At 40.8% G+C, this 15,000-nt stretch overlaps 1 protein-coding gene across 1 annotated transcript in view; it reads left to right on the forward strand.

Moving 5' to 3' along the window:
• LOC128643952 (patatin-like phospholipase domain-containing protein 7) overlaps positions 1-15,000 on the forward strand; it is a gene marked incomplete at its 3' end in the record, with an annotated part of 99,518 nt that overhangs the window by 49,475 nt on the left and 35,043 nt on the right. The window contains exons 5-6 of the mRNA XM_053696719.1: positions 1,685-1,773; positions 4,864-5,004. Coding sequence (XP_053552694.1) covers positions 1,685-1,773; positions 4,864-5,004 — 230 coding nt within the window. The remainder of the gene's footprint in view (positions 1-1,684; positions 1,774-4,863; positions 5,005-15,000) is intronic.

Consider the following 15,000-nt stretch of genomic DNA (forward strand, 5'->3'; position numbering starts at 1 on the left):
GGCGGCCTTCAAGGACTTAGAAATGATCATATAAGCCTTTCTAGGTTTAGCTTCAACTAAGAATACCAAGAGAACAAAGCAAAATTGGTGATAAAAGTAAATTGGAAAGCTGTTTAAAAATGACATGCCCTATTTGAGGCATGAAAGTTTTTTTTAGGACTTGACTGTCCCATTAACTATCTTTCTCCCCTCCCTCCTCTCTTCAATCTCTTTTTTTTACCCTTTCCCTTATCTCTCAGGCCATATCTTCTCTTTACTCTCTCTTTCCCCTCTCTCATATCTTTTTACTCATTCTATTTTTTTCCCCCCACTCTGTCTTAAAGTGATCTTCTCTACTTTTTTACTTTTCATCTCCAAACTCTCTCTCTCTGCCAGTTTACCCTCTCAGAAGTAACAGTCTAAGCTCTAATTATGTTTCTCTAGCCCTAGAGGAATAACATATCCTTGCCCTTTTGAGGATATATAATATCCCTTCAGATAATATTTTAGCACATAGCCCAAAATGTGTGTTTGTCAATGCTGCAATAGGACTTTACTTTTTTTTTTTTTTTTTTACTTGTCACCATTAAATTTCCACTTGCCGATGGCTAGTAAAGAGTGGAAATTTTGAGCCCTGTATTTGTGCACACATATACAGCCTACCAGTGGTCAGATAGAAAAGCCGAGAGCAAGTGCTCTTTCATGAATTCACCAGCTTAAAGAACAACCGCCTTACTTGTTACCACCCATCACATAGGAAAACTCAGCTCCAGGAGCGGTGGGCTCAAGTCGCCCTGACTCACAGTTCTGTGGGCAAGCAAAGATCCCGGCAGGCTCCGATACCTCTGTCGCCTCTCCTCAGGCGATCAAGACCAACGTCGGCATAACTTCTCCCTTCACGATCCAGCCGTCTCTCTCCACTGACGCGACTTGCGTCCCGTCTCATGATAACTGCAAAGGGTGTGTGTGTAAGTGGGATTGTCCCAGCGGTCAGCTGCAGGCTTTTCCTCTCTGTGGGGCAAAACAGCCCAATGCCTCTCTCCGTACAGGTCCGTGCTCACTTGATATCCTTCACACTAGGCTCTCAACAAAAATCCACAAAGGAGCACCAGATCCAATCACCAACACTTTATTGATTAAAATGTGACTGCTTACAGAACATAAATGTAACACTCAGGAAGGGCACGAGTGTAGTGGGATAGCATTCGTTACCCGCTGACGCTACGAATACGGCTCCTTTGTGGATTTTTGTTGAGAGCCCTGTATGTGTGTTTGTGTATATATATATATATATATATATATATATTTATATATATTTATATAGTTTATAATCAGATTATAAATTAGTAATACTTCAGTAAGATATATTGTGTTTGTAGTTGTCCAAGAAAGAAGAGAGACTAACCAATAAAAGGGAGCAACCTCTTTAACAAATTTATTTTCAGCAACATCAATGAATAATGGCTGGGCACTGTAGGACGTGTAAATGGTGATATGTATAGGAGTAGTTACTTTGATTTTAAGCATTTACCTGGTGTACTAAAGAATGTGTGATCATTGTTTCTGGATTTATACATTTAGTATAAATAACTGACAATGCTGAATCTCCTTAAAAAATACTAGACACTCCTTTTGCACCATGATGTACGACACTATGGGAGCCGATATTAAAGCTATTCTAATGACCTGACTTTCCTTCTTACAGGTCACTACTTTGCCAAACAGCTTAGTTGGCAACACAGTCTCAAGGCCAAGGGTGAGAAAACGAGTGAAAGTCTTGACACTGGCAAAAAGGTAAGCTGTACTTCCTTGCTGCCTCTTGTGAATGAAACGGGGAATTGTATAATCAGTAAATAAGAGACTGATTTATAAATGGGGAACCCTTATGGACTGTAACTTTGAATTAACTTTAACTACCGTATTTATGTTACTGCGTAGACCAGAGCTTGCAATACTTTTTTGAGCTTGTGTACCCCAAGATTGCTGATAATTTTTTAAAACAATTATCTCACAAGCAGTAAAGTGCTAGTGGTGGGCAGCACTGCATGCCAACAATTGTTTTGTTTGCCACTTTGGACAATTGTGCCAAGGTTCACCACCTGTTTTGTGTTAACATTATCTTCCTTTCTCTATCGTAGCTGCCCAACCTGATACACCAACTCTGTAGGAATAGGGAACTGCTATGAAGAAACAAGTTGTAGATTAGACCTCAATGTCCAGGCTGATTATTTTGTTTTAAATGCTGTGGAATCAAATCTTGGAATAGTTTATATCAGAAGTTTTTTATACAAGGGGGCAGCATTGAATTTTTGTTTTGTTTTTTACTTAGAGGATCAAAGAGAAAAAAAATCAGGTACTACACTGCATGATTCAATTATTAAACTTCTCATTTGTTCCAATACTTGGTTTGGAAAAAAACAGATTTATTCAGTCGGAGGGCTGCGTTGTACCCCCTGGGCCGTAGGTTAGACAAGCCTGTTTTATGTGTATGTCGGTTGGTTAATAGGGACGCTCTTAAAACAAACTTAGGTTGAACAGGTTCCTCCACCTTTTATATACTTTATAGTTAACAATACCAAGGGATTTATTGGCTTATTTAGGGACATATAATAAACATTTGCGTAAAATGTTTAATTATGGATAGTGTAATGTACTTTCATGATTTTTCTTCCCCCTTGAATGCAGATTATTTTAATTAAAGGGATAGATCAAAAATTAAATGAGCATAGATGCATTTCAATGTGAAATAGAAGCCTTTTTGCAATATAGATCCATTAGCAAAATTGCACATATCCCGCAAGGTCCTGTACACCAGTACATATTGAAATAAAGGAACTCCTGTAAGATCTTCTATGTTTATTCTCAATAAATATATAAAACCACAGTAAGGTAGTGTTACATCCAAAAATAAAAATAAACAGAAAAGGCTAGACATGAGACCTGCAGGTAGGCAGTCTTACGCATTTCGGCTTTACTTATAGACCTGTGCATCAGTATTCAAACACCACACCTTCTCAGAGAGTCAGCAGTCACTTGTATGACACAAATTAGGTCTTCAGAAGCAATGCACACCACTGTCACCTCTGGTGCACAGGCCCACACAGGATATGTGTGTATGCCCCTGAAAAACAGCAATAATTTGCTAATGGAAGTATATTGCGAAAATGCTTTTTTTTTCAATTTGAAATGCAGCCATGCACATTGCTTTTTTGACTTTTCCATCCCTTTAATGGCGGGACTGAGAAATCAGACTAGCCCTGGAAATGTTTGAAGACCTGCCCGACCCGCCCCCCCCCCCCCCCGAACTACTAACAGACCTCAGCTCCTACCTTGAGCGCTCACCATGGCCGACCTCCATGCAGCTTAGCTCCCACCTCACTCCATGTTGTGTCACAGAGTCAACACCCCCCCTTGCGCTCCTACCTTGTGAGCTCCCTTTTGTGTCACAGAGAACACGAGTCGCTCCCCCTCTCTCTGTGGTGCGGTGCTAATTTTGAGCGTGTCCCTCATAACTAAAGTGAGTGTTGTCCCAAGACCCCAGCTGGGTGGCCCACCGGGAAATGTCCCGGGAATCCGGCAGGCTAATCCGGCCCTCGTTATCTGAATTGTAGAATTTAACATTTTATACAATTTGGAGTAGTTTTATAGTTAACCTTTATATGATGTCCAAACATAACACTATAATCAAGTAAACATTCTAGTAATTGTATGTACAGGGGCATTAAATAGCAAATAAATGCTAGATAGAATGAATAAAATGCCAAGTTTTTTCTTAATGCCTATTCTCTATTCTCTCAGGTGCAGTGGAAAAAACGAATCAGTTAAAGGGACAGTCTACTCCAGAATGTTTATTGTTTAAAAAGATAGACAATCCCTTTATTACCTATTCCCTAGCTTTGCATAACCAACACGGTTATATTAATACACTTTTTACCTCCATGATTACCTTGTATCTAAGCCCCCAAGCAACAAGAGCGGGTACAGCACAACTGTAGAGGGGTGCACGTGAGACCAGGGGACACTGCTGGATCCCCAAATAGTAGACAGGATAAAGGGAAGTCCACAGCGTTCCAAAATGTCTTATAGCAATTTATTACTGTAAAAAACAGCTGTTTTTTTACACTAATAAATTGCTATTAGACATTTTGGAGTGCTGTGGACTTCCCTTTATCTTGTATCTAAGCCTCTGTAGACTGCCCCCTTATTTCAGTTCTTTTGACAGACTTGCATTTTAGCCAATCAGTGCCCTCTCATAAGTAACTCCACGGGCATGAGCACAGTGTTATCTATATAACACCCACAAACTAACGTCAATGCATTTAGATAAGAGACGGTCTTTAAGGGCTTAGAAATTAGCATATGAGCCTACCTAGGTTTAGCTTTCAACTAAGAATACTAAGAGAACAAAGCAAATATGATGATAAAAGTGAATTGGAAAGTTGTTTAAAATTGCATGCCCTATCTGAATCATGAAAGTTTAATTCTGACTAGACTGTCCCTTTAAATTACAGGAAACATTTGCATAATAAATAATGAAAGTACATTGCAATTTATTTATTTTTTTTACTTTGTATAATTAAAGATTTTTTTGAGCATTAAGTTTTGAATTTTAGGTCATTTTAATAACAGAGAATGTTAGCAAAAAAGCAAATCGTTATTGAAACGGTAAGTACATATTATTTGTTAAGAGTTGATGTTTACAATTCTAAATCAGAGGCTGTCTTGAGAGGGAAATGATTCTGATAAGACATTGACTTCAGTTTCATCCGGAGAGAGTGTAGGGAAGAAACAACTTGCGTTACGCAACCTCTTCTCACACTGAGCTTTAGAATTTGACGTCTTTCCTGCAGGGTACTTCGCTAACGCTCTCTTTGTTTCCTCTAGAATACTGCGGTTTAAGAAGGAATATCCCACCCTACAGAAAAAGGAGCCACCACCGTCCCTACTTGAGGCAGATCTGACAGAGTTTGATGTCAAAAATTCCCACTTACCTTCTGAAGTGCTGTATATGCTAAAAAATGTGAGGTGAGTGCATACAGTGTACCCAACAGATACCCCATTATCTTGTGTTACAGATAAACTCATCTGACGCACAGTGCAAAGTAAACTTCCATCTACCGTATACCACCTTACTGTGTGATTACAGCTTAACTGGTCACTGGGGTACAGCACTGAGCACATCACAGATACCAGCTTTCTGTGTGATTGCAACCAAGCTGGTCACTGAGGTATAGCACTGAGCACATCCTAGACACCAGATTACTGTGTGATTACAGCCAAGCTGATTACTGAGGTACAGCGCTGCATACATTCTCAGATACCAGCTTACTGTGTGATTGCTACCAAACTGATTACTGAGGTACAGCGCTGCATACATTCTCAGATACCAGCTTACTGTGTGATTGCTACCAAACTGATTACTGAGGTACAGCGCTGCATACATTCTCAGATACCTGCTTACTGTGTGATTGCTACCAAACTGATTACTGAGGTACAGCGCTGCATACATTCTCAGATACCTGCTTACTGTGTGATTGCTACCAAACTGATTACTGAGGTACAGCGCTGCATACATTCTCAGATACCTGCTTACTGTGTGATTGCTACCAAACTGGTCACTGAGGTACAGTGCTGCATACATTCTCAGCTACCAGATTACTGTGTGATTGCTACCAAACTGGTCACTGAGGTACAGCGCTGCATACATTCTCAGATACCTGCTTACTGTGTGATTGCTACTAAACTGGTCACTGAGGTACAGTGCTGCATACATTCTCAGCTACCAGCTTACTGTGTGATTGCTACCAAACTGATTACTGAGGTACAGCGCTGCATACATTCTCAGCTACCAGCTTACTGTGTGATTGCTACCAAACTGATTACTGAGGTACAGCGCTGCATACATTCTCAGATACCAGCTTACTGTGTGATTGCTACCAAACTGATTACTGAGGTACAGCGCTGCATACATTCTCAGATACCTGCTTACTGTGTGATTGCTACCAAACTGATTACTGAGGTACAGCGCTGCATACATTCTCAGATACCTGCTTACTGTGTGATTGCTACCAAACTGATTACTGAGGTACAGTGCTGCATACATTCTCAGATACCTGCTTACTGTGTGATTGCTACCAAACTGATTACTGAGGTACAGCGCTGCATACATTCTCAGATACCTGCTTACTGTGTGATTGCTACCAAACTGATTACTGAGGTACAGTGCTGCATACATTCTCAGATACCAGCTTACTGTGTGATTGCTACCAAACTGATTACTGAGGTACAGTGCTGCATACATTCTCAGATACCTGCTTACTGTGTGATTGCTACCAAACTGATTACTGAGGTACAGTGCTGCATACATTCTCAGATACCAGCTTACTGTGTGATTGCTACCAAACTGATTACTGAGGTACAGTGCTGCATACATTCTCAGATACCTGCTTACTGTGTGATTGCTACCAAACTGATTACTGAGGTACAGCGCTGCATACATTCTCAGCTACCAGCTTACTGTGTGATTGCTACCAAACTGGTCACTGAGGTACAGTGCTGCATACATTCTCAGATACCTGCTTACTGTGTGATTGCTACCAAACTGGTCACTGAGGTACAGCACTGCATACATTCTCAGATACCTGCTTACTGTGTGATTGCTACCAAACTGGTCACTGAGGTACAGCGCTGCATACATTCTCAGATACCAGCTTACTGTGTGATTGCTACCAAACTGATTACTGAGGTACAGTGCTGCATACATTCTCAGCTACCAGCTTACTGTGTGATTGCTACCAAACTGATTACTGAGGTACAGTGCTGCATACATTCTCAGATACCAGCTTACTGTGTGATTGCTACCAAACTGATAAATGAGGTACAGCGCTGCATACATTCTCAGATACCAGCTTACTGTGTGATTGCTACCAAACTGATAAATGAGGTACAGCGCTGCATACATTCTCAGATACCAGCTTACTGTGTGATTGCTACCAAACTGATTACTGAGGTACAGCGCTGCATACATTCTCAGATACCAGATTACTGTGTGATTGCTACCAAACTGGTCACTGAGGTACAGTGCTGCATACATTCTCAGATACCAGCTTACTGTGTGATTACAGCCAATCTGATTACTGAAGTACAGCGCTGCATACATTCTCAGATACCTGCTTACTGTGTGATTGCTACCAAACTGATAAATGAGGTACAGCGCTGCATACATTCTCAGATACCTGCTTACTGTGTGATTGCTACCAAACTGATAAATGAGGTACAGCGCTGCATACATTCTCAGATACCAGCTTACTGTGTGATTGCTACCAAACTGGTCACTGAGGTACAGCACTGCATACATTCTCAGCTACCAGCTTACTGTGTGATTGCTACCAAACTGATAAATGAGGTACAGCGCTGCATACATTCTCAGATACCAGCTTACTGTGTGATTGCTACCAAACTGGTCACTGAGGTACAGTGCTGCATACATTCTCAGATACCAGCTTACTGTGTGATTGCTACCAAACTGATAAATGAGGTACAGCGCTGCATACATTCTCAGATACCAGCTTACTGTGTGATTGCTACCAAACTGATAAATGAGGTACAGTGCTGCATACATTCTCAGATACCAGCTTACTGTGTGATTGCTACCAAACTGATAAATGAGGTACAGTGCTGCATACATTCTCAGATACCTGCTTACTGTGTGATTGCTACCAAACTGATAAATGAGGTACAGTGCTGCATACATTCTCAGATACCTGCTTACTGTGTGATTGCTACCAAACTGATTACTGAGGTACAGCGCTGCATACATTCTCAGATACCAGCTTACTGTGTGATTGCTACCAAACTGGTCACTGAGGTACAGCGCTGCATACATTCTCAGATACCTGCTTACTGTGTGATTGCTACCAAACTGGTCACTGAGGTACAGTGCTGCATACATTCTCAGATACCAGCTTACTGTGTGATTGCTACCAAACTGATAAATGAGGTACAGCGCTGCATACATTCTCAGATACCTGCTTACTGTGTGATTGCTACCAAACTGATAAATGAGGTACAGCGCTGCATACATTCTCAGATACCAGCTTACTGTGTGATTGCTACCAAACTGATTACTGAGGTACAGCGCTGCATACATTCTCAGCTACCAGCTTACTGTGTGATTGCTACCAAACTGGTCACTGAGGTACAGTGCTGCATACATTCTCAGATACCAGCTTACTGTGTGATTGCTACCAAACTGATAAATGAGGTACAGCGCTGCATACATTCTCAGATACCTGCTTACTGTGTGATTGCTACCAAACTGATAAATGAGGTACAGTGCTGCATACATTCTCAGATACCTGCTTACTGTGTGATTGCTACCAAACTGATTACTGAGGTACAGCGCTGCATACATTCTCAGATACCAGCTTACTGTGTGATTGCTACCAAACTGATAAATGAGGTACAGTGCTGCATACATTCTCAGATACCTGCTTACTGTGTGATTGCTACCAAACTGATTACTGAGGTACAGCGCTGCATACATTCTCAGATACCAGCTTACTGTGTGATTGCTACCAAACTGATAAATGAGGTACAGCGCTGCATACATTCTCAGATACCTGCTTACTGTGTGATTGCTACCAAACTGGTCACTGAGGTACAGTGCTGCATACATTCTCAGATACCTGCTTACTGTGTGATTGCTACCAAACTGGTCACTGAGGTACAGTGCTGCATACATTCTCAGATACCAGCTTACTGTGTGATTGCTACCAAACTGATAAATGAGGTACAGCGCTGCATACATTCTCAGATACCAGATTACTGTGTGATTGCTACCAAACTGGTCACTGAGGTACAGTGCTGCATACATTCTCAGATACCAGATTACTGTGTGATTGCTACCAAACTGATAAATGAGGTACAGTGCTGCATACATTCTCAGATACCAGCTTACTATGTGATTGCTACCAAACTGATAAATGAGGTACAGCGCTGCATACATTCTCAGATACCTGCTTACTGTGTGATTGCTACCAAACTGATAAATGAGGTACAGTGCTGCATACATTCTCAGCTACCAGCTTACTGTGTGATTGCTACCAAACTGATTACTGAGGTACAGCGCTGCATACATTCTCAGATACCAGCTTACTGTGTGATTGCTACCAAACTGATAAATGAGGTACAGTGCTGCATACATTCTCAGATACCTGCTTACTGTGTGATTGCTACCAAACTGATAAATGAGGTACAGTGCTGCATACATTCTCAGATACCTGCTTACTGTGTGATTGCTACCAAACTGGTCACTGAGGTACAGCGCTGCATACATTCTCAGATACCAGCTTACTGTGTGATTGCTACCAAACTGGTCACTGAGGTACAGCACTGCATACATTCTCAGCTACCAGCTTACTGTGTGATTGCTACCAAACTGGTCACTGAGGTACAGTGCTGCATACATTCTCAGATACCAGCTTACTGTGTGATTGCTACCAAACTGGTCACTGAGGTACAGCGCTGCATACATTCTCAGATACCTGCTTACTGTGTGATTGCTACCAAACTGATAAATGAGGTACAGTGCTGCATACATTCTCAGATACCAGCTTACTGTGTGATTGCTACCAAACTGATAAATGAGGTACAGTGCTGCATACATTCTCAGATACCAGCTTACTGTGTGATTGCTACCAAACTGATAAATGAGGTACAGCGCTGCATACATTCTCAGATACCAGCTTACGGTGTGATTGCTACCAAACTGATAAATGAGGTACAGTGCTGCATACATTCTCAGATACCTGCTTACTGTGTGATTGCTACCAAACTGATTACTGAGGTACAGCGCTGCATACATTCTCAGATACCTGCTTACTGTGTGTTTGCTACCAAACTGATTACTGAGGTACAGTGCTGCATACATTCTCAGATACCAGCTTACTGTGTGATTGCTACCAAACTGATAAATGAGGTACAGTGCTGCATACATTCTCAGATACCAGCTTACTGTGTGATTGCTACCAAACTGGTCACTGAGGTACAGCGCTGCATACATTCTCAGATACCAGCTTACTATGTGATTGCTACCAAACTGATAAATGAGGTACAGCGCTGCATACATTCTCAGATACCTGCTTACTGTGTGATTGCTACCAAACTGATAAATGAGGTACAGCGCTGCATACATTCTCAGATACCAGCTTACTGTGTGATTGCTACCAAACTGATAAATGAGGTACAGCGCTGCATACATTCTCAGATACCTGCTTACTGTGTGATTGCTACCAAACTGATAAATGAGGTACAGCGCTGCATACATTCTCAGATACCTGCTTACTGTGTGATTGCTACCAAACTGATAAATGAGGTACAGCGCTGCATACATTCTCAGATACCTGCTTACTGTGTGATTGCTACCAAACTGATAAATGAGGTACAGCGCTGCATACATTCTCAGATACCTGCTTACTGTGTGATTGCTACCAAACTGATAAATGAGGTACAGCGCTGCATACATTCTCAGATACCTGCTTACTGTGTGATTGCTACCAAACTGGTCACTGAGGTACAGTGCTGCATACATTCTCAGATACCAGCTTACTGTGTGATTGCTACAAACTGATAAATGAGGTACAGCGCTGCATACATTCTCAGATACCAGCTTACTGTGTGATTGCTACCAAACTGATAAATGAGGTACAGTGCTGCATACATTCTCAGATACCTGCTTACTGTGTGATTGCTACCAAACTGATAAATGAGGTACAGCGCTGCATACATTCTCAGATACCAAGTTACTGTGTGATTGCTACCAAACTGATAAATGAGGTACAGTGCTGCATACATTCTCAGATACCTGCTTACTGTGTGATTGCTACCAAACTGGTCACTGAGGTACAGTGCTGCATACATTCTCAGATACCTGCTTACTGTGTGATTGCTACCAAACTGGTCACTGAGGTACAGCGCTGCATACATTCTCAGATACCTGCTTACTGTGTGATTGCTACCAAACTGATAAATGAGGTACAGCGCTGCATACATTCTCAGATACCAGCTTACTGTGTGATTGCTACCAAACTGATAAATGAGGTACAGCGCTGCATACATTCTCAGATACCTGCTTACTGTGTGATTGCTACCAAACTGATAAATGAGGTACAGCGCTGCATACATTCTCAGATACCTGCTTACTGTGTGATTGCTACCAAACTGATAAATGAGGTACAGCGCTGCATACATTCTCAGATACCAGCTTACGGTGTGATTGCTACCAAACTGATAAATGAGGTACAGCGCTGCATACATTCTCAGATACCAGCTTACTATGTGATTGCTACCAAACTGATAAATGAGGTACAGCGCTGCATACATTCTCAGATACCTGCTTACTGTGTGATTGCTATTAAACTGATAAATGAGGTACAGTGCTGCATACATTCTCAGATACCAGCTTACTGTGTGATTGCTACCAAACTGGTCACTGAGGTACAGTGCTGCATACATTCTCAGATACCAGCTTACTGTGTGATTGCTACCAAACTGGTCACTGAGGTACAGTGCTGCATACATTCTCAGATACCAGCTTACTGTGTGATTGCTACCAAACTGGTCACTGAGGTACAACACTGAGCACATCTTAGATACCGGATTACTGTGTGATTACAGCCAAGCTGAATTCTGAGGTACAGCGCTGAGCACATCCCAGATACCAGCTTACTGTGTGATAACAGCCAGACTGATCACTGAGGTGCAGCACTGAGCACATCACAGATACCAGAGTATTCATGTAGTCAGAACCCAACTGCTAACTGATCTGCAGCACAGAGCACACTCCCAAACACCAGGTTACTGTGTAGTCAAAGCCACATTTATTACTGAGGTGTACAGCACTGAGCTCACTCCCAGATACCAGATTACTCCTTTATGGATTTTGGAAAAACATAGTCTGACATAATAATGTGATACATTTATATTATAAATAATTTGTATAACATTTATTATTATTACTACTAGTGTGTAATGCCAGCGATTCTCAGCTTCCAAAATTGTTCTTATAGCGCCAAAAAAATATATCAATATATGTGACTGGCTTCTAAATATTCTTGCTGTCTTCTAAATTTAAAATACAGATGTCACGTCCTGATATAAGGACATTAAAAACGCGCTAAATAATGCGTCACATAACATTTTCTGATATTTTGACTAACTAGCACTGGTTCAGAGACTTATTTGATGAAATCCGCATAGCGCTGTGTTTGCTCTACTGTAAGGAACAGGTATGTTTTTAAGTATGTGAGCACAGGATTTAGCAGCGGAATTTATCTTTATCACAAGTGTGAAACCTGTCTACTTTTCTTGGAAATGTTTTTGACCGTGGTTTGTATTACAAAGTAGATAAAAGCCTGTAATGCCGTCTTTATTCGTCACTAGAAATCAGCTCTCTTCCTGTTAAATAACTAAATACGAGATACACTTTTGGGAGGTAAAGGAATACTAAACTAAACCTTAAAGGGACAGTGCAATGTAAAATGTGTCCTCTAATTTTAACTGCTGGAGTGTATTAAATGGTTTACAAATCAATCATTTAACTTTGTTTTGTCATTCGAAAAAGCTGCGTTTGCCATTTGTACTAACAAGATCTTGCAGTGGGGGAGGGGGATAGGAAAGAGAGTTACTAAAATGTTCATTTTAATTTTTTTTATCTCAGAGATAAGAAAGCATTTATGTATTATTATTATTATTATAAACAGGTATTTGTATAGCGCCAACAGATTCCGCAGCACTATAAACATAGTTGGTGTACAGGATAACATTTATAGGGATCAAATGGGTAGAGGGCCCTGCCGAGAGTTGCACTTTTGTAGTCGGCTCTTATGAAGGCGATCTACAAACAGCTGGGTTCATAGTCTTAAATTCTAAGGGGCTCAAGGGGAAAGCGATGGAGTTAGGAAAAGTAAGTGTTGATTGTATGCATCCCTGAATAGTAGAGTCTTTAAGGAGCGCTTGAAGCTGTTAAAACTAGGGGAGAGTCTTGTGGAGCGAGGCAGGGAGATCCACAGCATGGCGGCCAGTCTGAAGAAGTCCTGTAAACGGGAATGTGAGGAAGTAACAAGAGAGGAGGAGATCGTGAGCAGAGCGAAGGGGACGGGAGGGAGAGTATCTGGAGACAAGGCCTGAAATGTAGTGGGTAGCATTGCAGTTGAGGGCTTTATATGTCAGCGTGAGGATTTTGTGTAGCCAGTGAAGGGATTGGCAGAGAGGTGCAGCAGATGAAGAGCGACATGTAAGGAAGATGAGCCTGACAGAGGCATTCATTATAGATTGTAAAGGAGCTAGGTGGCAGCTAGGTAGACCAGAGAGGACGGAGTTGCAGTAGTCGAGACGGGAAAGAATGAGAGAGTGGATTAAAATCTTAGTTGTGTCTTGTGTAAGGAAGTGTCTAATTTTAGGTGGAAGCGGCAGGCTTTAGCCAAGGACTGAATGTGAGGAGTGGAGGAAAGGTCTGAGTCAAGTGTGACCCCAAGACATCGGGCGTTCGGAGTAGGGGTAATGATGGAATTATCAACAGTTATAGAAAATTGGGGGGTGGAGATTTTGGAAGAAGGGGGAAAAATATATGTCTGTCTATCTATATATATATATATGTATGTGTGTGTGTGTGTGTGTATATATATATATATATATATATATATATGTATGTGTGTGTGTGTGTGTGTGTGTGTGTGTGTGTGTGTGTATATATATATATATATATATATATATATATTTTTTTTTTTTTAATATTTTATTGCAAACATAAAAACATTACATACACAAAGATTCCATAACAGACCTTAAAGGGACAGTCTAGTCAAAACTAAACTTTCATGAGTCAGATAGGGTATGCAATTTTAAACAACTTTGCAATTTACTTTTATCATCAAATTTGCTTTGTTCCCTTGGTGGTATTTTTGAAAAGCTAAACCTAGCTAGGCTCAAACTGATTTCTAAACAGTTGAAAACCGCCTCCTAGCTCAGAGCATTTTGAAAGTTTTTCACAGTTAGACTGTGCTAGTTCACATGTGTCATATAGATAACATTGTGCTCACTCCCGTGAAGTTATTTAGGAGTCTTCACTGATTGACTACACTGCATGTCAGTCAAAGGCACTTAGATAAGGAGGCTGTCTGCAAAGGCTTAGATACAAGGTAATCACAGAGGTAAAAAGTGTATTAATATAACTGTGTTGGTTATGCAAAAACGGGGAATGGGTAATAAAGGGATTATCTATCTTTTTAAATAAGAAAAATTTTGGTGTAGACTGTCCCTTTAAGTGTTCTTACTATATCGATAAGTCCTTTTAACAACAGACACTAGACAACATCAACCCCTACAAACTAAAAAAAAAAAAAAAAAAAAAAAAAAAGGGAAAACCCCCCCTCCGCCACCTTGTCCCCTCCCAATCCTGGTACCTTTATGTACCCGGTTGAGTTGGAAGGGTCCTATATTTAAATTCTTCCCAATGGAAGCGGATCTTCTGAAAGACCTCTTCTCTTAGTTTTTAGATAAGTATATTCTTCCAACATTAATAATTCATTAATTCTAGTAAGTAAGATTTCCTCATCCGGGATATTTGGTTTTTTCCAATTTCTGGCCAATAAGGATTTTGTTCCATTTAATACAAATGTTATAAGTTTAGCTCTTATTTTACAAATATCTTTAATGGGTTTATTTAATAGGGCCGTGAAGATGTCCAGTTGAAAATCTTCTTTCCCAATAATCTGCTGGATGCATTTAGAAATTATTCCCCATACACTTTTCACCCTAGGGCACTCCCACCATATATGTTGCATATTCCCAATCCCCCCACATCCTCTCCAGCAAAAGTTGGAAGCATTTGGGTATATACTATGTAATCTAGCCGGTGTAAGGTACCATCTAGTAAGTATCTTATAATTTAGCTCCTGGATATTAGACGAGGATGACGATCTAGCTACCTTATCACAGATGGACCGCCACTCTGACTCCTCC

Source organism: Bombina bombina, unplaced genomic scaffold, assembly GCF_027579735.1.
Source record: "Bombina bombina isolate aBomBom1 unplaced genomic scaffold, aBomBom1.pri scaffold_1067, whole genome shotgun sequence".
Classification (NCBI taxonomy): Eukaryota; Metazoa; Chordata; class Amphibia; order Anura; family Bombinatoridae; genus Bombina; species Bombina bombina.